This window comes from Ahaetulla prasina, chromosome 8, assembly GCF_028640845.1.
Source record: "Ahaetulla prasina isolate Xishuangbanna chromosome 8, ASM2864084v1, whole genome shotgun sequence".
NCBI classification, from domain to species: domain Eukaryota; kingdom Metazoa; phylum Chordata; class Lepidosauria; order Squamata; family Colubridae; genus Ahaetulla; species Ahaetulla prasina.
The window spans coordinates 29,115,160-29,121,159 of NC_080546.1; the positions used below are offsets into that span (position 1 = coordinate 29,115,160).

At 42.9% G+C, this 6,000-nt stretch overlaps 1 protein-coding gene across 1 annotated transcript in view; it reads right to left on the minus strand.

Annotated features, from left to right (window-relative positions):
* The window catches only part of LOC131203266 (collagen alpha-1(XXV) chain-like), a 64,074-nt gene extending 58,873 nt beyond the window's left edge, over positions 1-5,201 (minus strand). Inside the window, exons 1-2 of the mRNA XM_058193291.1 lie at positions 4,163-5,201; positions 2,253-2,322 (exon numbers count right to left, since the gene is read on the minus strand). Of these exons, the coding sequence (XP_058049274.1) occupies positions 2,253-2,322; positions 4,163-4,486 (394 nt within the window). The 5' untranslated portion in view covers positions 4,487-5,201. The remainder of the gene's footprint in view (positions 1-2,252; positions 2,323-4,162) is intronic.
* Between the last annotated feature and the right edge of the window lie 799 nt (positions 5,202-6,000).

The window sequence follows — 6,000 nt, forward strand, 5'->3', positions numbered from 1 at the left end:
CAAATATGGCCACTACATATCACAATAAAATTTCTGTGATTAATGTATTTGGATACACTTCAAGATATTTTAAAAACACATAAATAACACATACATTTGAAAAACACATCTTCAGATATATATACCATACATATATGCTCATTAAGAAACCATAATTGCTTGCAGATTTCTTTTGGCAATATGCTCAAAAGCAAATGAGTTGCTTCTCTACAATATGCCCCTTTTGGTGTCTAAGAATTATAATTAACATTTCTTGGGGGAAGGAATAAGAACTACAAAGTGGATGGAGCCACATTACACATGGGCAAGGCTGGGTTTGGGAGATCTTTCTTGATTTGTGCTATTTTAACATAATCTGTAGTTTTCAAGTATTTTCCACCTAAATTACTATCAATTTTCAGTAGTCATGGTATGAGGAGTTTCTACAAGCTGCAAACTTTTTTCCAGATACAGATAACTGATTACTGTAGTAATAAGTGAAATGATTTTCAGGTTATTTTATTCTCCAAAGCACTTTCATATTCTTCAATGGACCATCATATGGTAGATTGGACAAGCTCTTGGCCAATGTTTCTCAATCTTGGCAACTTTAAGTTGTAATGAGCTTCACTTCTCATAATTCCTCAGCTAGAATTTTCAGGTATGAAAAACACTGCTCTAAGCCCTGGTCTCAGGCACACTTTCTGTCTCTGATTCCAATATCCTTACATTATTCTATCCATCTGCAGCAAAGAAGCTATATACCCGCAGAACCTTAGACTTACTCCATAATGTTTGTATGAATGAAATATAGGCTGCTTTAATGACCTAACTACCAAATTAATTTTATTCCTAATATATCCCTGAAAAGGTCAATACTTCTCTTTAAGTCTTGATGGTGAAATAGTTCATAGGATCCACTTTTTTGTGTGAGCATCATCCTGGCAGAGAGTACACCATAAATAAGTAACTGTAATAGCTTATTTGCCACTCTAACTTCACAAAACCCATCAAAAATAGCATTATTTAGACTCTAATTTCTGAAGATAGTTAAAAATATATACACATAAACAGTACTGTACTGAAAATTTTCTTTTTAAAAAAGGGAAGTAATAAATTCCCACAATTATTGATCTCATTTTTACATTTAATAATTCCTAATTCAAAAATACACACATGCACACACATTGTATGCAAATGCAACACAAATGCACATATTCTACAATACAAATTGAAAAACAATTATTAACTAAAGTTTTGTTTGGTTTTAACTTGTGCACTTGACTTTCTCCTTTTTTCAATAAGGCAAGTCACAGATAATGACTTCTACTGTGTATTAACAGAATATGTGAATCTACCACTAAAATGCAAACATTTCTGGAATGCTTCATTTACTTGTGGTCATTCACTGAACATTCTTAAATACATTTATTTAGAAATAAGTTTCTAGGTGCTTTGAAATAGATGAATAAACAGCATGAGCCTATGAACATTTATCTACTTAAAGCAAGCCACAATTCAATATGATTTAATGCTAAATAAATGTGAGAGGGATTTTAGCTTTATAACCTTCTTCTAATGCTTATTTACTTAAAAGTGCATCCCACTGGGTTCAATTATTCTTTATTTATTTAAGTCATTTTTATATCCTTTCCTATGTTAAAAACATCTCACTGCTTATGACAGACAGAAACCCAAGGGATTGTAGTCACACAGTGCAATCAGATATATTTCTACTAAAAAAGAAATCATTGAATTCAGTAGGGCTTCCTCTCTGATAAGGAAGTATTAAAATGACTGACTATAACCTTAAACAGGATTTCCTAGGGAATAATCCCATAAATTTTATTGTGCTTTAGACAAGAAAGTTTAAACTCACGTTGAACAGTCATACAGGTTCAAGGCCTTATCACACATTACAGACAATAAGATTCGTTTTGCTATATTTTGTTTATGATTCTCTTTAACTATTATTGTGCAATCTTACCCATGCCCATCCAGAAATAACTAACTGAATTAAAGGAACTTCCTTTCGAGGACTGGAGCAGGAGGTAAGAAATTGCTTAGCATAATTAATATTTTCCCTAATCTTTCGCTTATATTAACTTGTCTGTACAGTATTTTATTCCTGAGTCTTTCACCCATAAAATAATCAAAGGAATAGTGAGAACACATTGTTCAATATCTGGCAATACTAAATATACATCTATACATACTACATAAAAGCAGCATCAAATTGTTTTAGAATATTTTTAGATGCTCTTCTCGTTTACCTGGTGGGCAGTTGCATTCTGAAGAAGCTTCTCTTACTGTTCTGATTTTTGCCATATGTTCATAGGTCTTCTATAGGGAAGAAAAAGAACATCTGAAAAACATTCCTTTGCAGCAAAAGCTGAATTTGACTAGTGTCAAAAGTTCTACACTATTTATAAGGAGTAGATATACAATAAACTGATATTTATTAGCCCATTTAACTTGCATCGTTTCTAGTTTCTGTATGTTCACTTGCTCACTGTAATTGTAATCACAGCTTAAATCAGAAGTGAATCAAGCATATATTTCCAGATGTTCTTAAAGGCCCACTCTCTCATCCGTAATGATTGGCTATCCTGGCAGAGGATATGATGAGCAATAGAGTTTAACAACTTCTGGAGTCACACTGATTGCTGCCCCTGATTTAAATATCACACATAAACTCAAAAAATAATAATAATTAAGCATCACCCATGTCCCCTTGCGCTATCTCCTACGTATGAAAACAATTGCTTAACTTTCCCCATAATATCTACGCAGATACAGAGAATTTTGTTTGGGCAAATATCTGAAAATTAGAGATTAAAAGCAATGAATATTTTGTATATGCAGGTCAGCTGCTTCCACATTTATAGAAATAGCTCCTGCATGTTGAATTCTAATTGCTGCTGCCAAGCAATCTCCTGGACTGGTACTGGCTGCCCATTGAAACTTAAATATCTACTTTACAAACACATGTCTGTGTGCCACTCTCGTCAACCATAATGCTAACCAAGTAACCCTCGTGTAAGAGATGACGGGTCAGGCTGGTCATCTCCTACACAGCATAAGAAAACATAATGCAGTTGGAAGAATATCATTCCGTAACATGTAACACGGAGCCCCGCTAATGTTACCGCTGTCTCTTTTTCCAAGCTATTTCTGGAATGCAACAAATGCCCCATATTGCCTCCAGTTCATAGCAGTCCACTGAGCACTATAATAACCCTTGTTTTAAAGAATTTTGTTCAGGCAACTGATAGCTACCACTTGTTTATTTAGTTTATTCAACTGAGCACAATTCCCATGTCCAAACTCCAGGCAGCATACTTGTTTATAGATTCATGGCCCTCTTTTTCTTCTAAATTTTTGTGGAGGTGGTAGATGGTAATGATAACTTAAGGAAAAGTCCATATGGGCCTAGGATACTCTTTGTTATAACTGTTATTCTACAAAAAGAGTGATGCTAATAGAGAGAAGAACCTATTCTGGCATTCCAAAAAAGACTGAAGTGCATTCTAACTTATATTGTCCTCAAATTAGTTAATATAGATAAAACCAGTGTAGGGTAGTGGTTAGAGTGCTGGTCTAGGATTTGGAAAACAGGTTTCAATCCTCACTTAGCTGTGACATCAATGGGTCACATGGGGACAGCCACAGTTTTCTCACCTAATACTGAATGCCACATAGGAAGGTACTGGGGTATTCTACATACTGTCTTGGTGCAGAAAAGGGGAGAAGTAAATGCAGCACATACTATTACAAAGTGAATAAATTTGATTGCCGCCTTATCTCTTCAATCAGACAATTCCTAACAAAAGCATTTTGCTCTCCTACTTTTCTCCACCATACCAGCTCCCACCACTACCAAGATGCACACCATCGCTCTGTCTGACACGTTGCCTTTGGTTAAAGACCAGGGCAGGAGTTAACAATGTGTGGCCCTCCAGATGTTGCTTAGCTGCCGCTTCCATCATCCCTCACAACTAGGCTACGCTAGAGCTCATTGATGTCTGAAAGACGACCCGTTGCCCGCTATTTTCCTAGAGGGGACCTAGACGGCCCAATCCATTTCACAAATACACAGGTTATCTCTGAGCTGACTGGTTGGCTGATAGCCTCTTTTCCTCGGGACGGCCAATCCCATCCTCCATTTTCAAGGCCACCTCACCTGAGCCAGAAGTTGCTCCACTTTTTCCTGCATCAGGGAATTCAGCTGATCCAACGAATAGCTGGGCAGCGCCCGGTAGGAGCCAGCAACAGCAGCAGCAGCAGCAGCGCCCATGTCCCCTTGCGCTGCCTCAATGGCAAAGACCCTGGCCTGAAGGTCGTTGGTCTTCATCCCCAGATAGACACAGGAAGCTATGGATCCCACCGAGAGAAGGAAGGCAGCCAGCAACGAGTTGAAGGGCGGAGCGGACCTGACGGAGCAGAAGCCCTGTCCGCCAAAGCAGCCGGCTTCCCCCTTGGCATCGGGGTTTCTTTTCCCCACCATGCTTGGCTGGGAAGAGGCAGCAGAGAAATCCCTCTCTTCCTCCTCCTCCTCAGTGGGCGGCTGCTTTGCCCGAAGATCTCCGCCACACACAAAAAATAAAAGAAACCAAGAACAGGAACCACAAGAACGGGACAAAAAAATTCAAACGGGTCCCTCCAAAAGCCGAGAAAAGGCACTTTCGGGGCCAAAAAAAGCGGCGGGCAGGATTTGCGAAGCGGCTCTCAAACTGCTGCCCAAAGAGGCTCCCGGGGAGGGAGGGTCCCCCCACACACCCCGAGAAGCAGGGCAGCCTTTCACCCACCCGCCAGCCGCTTGCCTTTTACGGCATCTGCCGGCCAGAGGCGGCTGGCAAACCTCGTCAGGTGCTGCTTTTTTTTTTGCCAGGCTCTTTTCCCCGACGGCGCCGACGGACTTGTTGCTTCTCCGGCTCCCCTCCCGGGTTTCCTCGGCGCTTTTCTCGCCGCCCTGCGAAGCCGGACAACTTCGGAGTTTACTTCAGCATCCACACACACACACAACGCCCTTTAAATCCAAGTCGAGAGCGGGCGAGAACAGAAGCGTCCCCCTTCGCCCGGGAGTCCGTTTGCAGCCTGCCTGCCTGCGTAGGCGCCTCTAGTAGCGGCTGTCAGGAAAGTAGCAGCAGCAGCAGCGAGAAACGTCTGCGAAGCCTCCCGCTTGGTTCTCTGGGCTGAACGCCGCCGCGCACGCCGCCTTCGAGCGCCTGCCAGAACCTCGGGAGTCTTATTAGCATAATTTATTCACCTAGACCGAGGGGGGCGGGTCCGGGTGCCCCCCTTCTCCTCCTCCTCCTCCTCCCCCCCGCGCTCCTGACCCGGGGAGGCGGGAGATTCGGCTTTTAAGCATAATCTATGCAAAGCTTGCGGCCGCCTGCCCGCCCGCCCACCCAAGGCACCCAACCCAGGCACCCAGCCGCTGAGCCACGCTCCTCTCCTCTGGCTGCTTGGATTCGGCGGGATCGAGCCGCCTGTTACTACAAGAAAGAGGTGACTGCGGAGTGGTGGGGGGGCGGGGTCAGGTCTCCGAGCTTTGCTAAGGAGGGCTCCGATGGCTTTCCTGGGAAGCAAAGAGGATGGACAGACGGACGTCCTGGCGCAACGGGGGCTTGAACTCCAAGGCGAGAGAGACTTCACGTCGCGATCAGATTTACGACAGAGAAAAAACGGTTGTCCCGTAGAACAGGGGTCTCCAACCTTGGCAACTTTAAGCCTGGCGGACTTCCACTCCCAGAATTCCCCAGCCAGCTTTGCTGGCTGGGGAATTCTGGGAGTGGAAGTCCGCCAGGCTTAATGTTGCCAAGGTTGGAGACCCCTGCCGTAGAAGACCAACTCCTGGATCGTTTATCGTGGCTTTGTCCCATTGAACTCAGCGGCTGTCTTTGCATATCACCTTCCTTAACCCATGAATAACTTCCCCTGTGGTGACTCCTGTCATTCGGCGTTTTAGAGCCCTCTGACACAGAGAACCACCTCATAGCAGGCAAGGTAGGCTAAGCT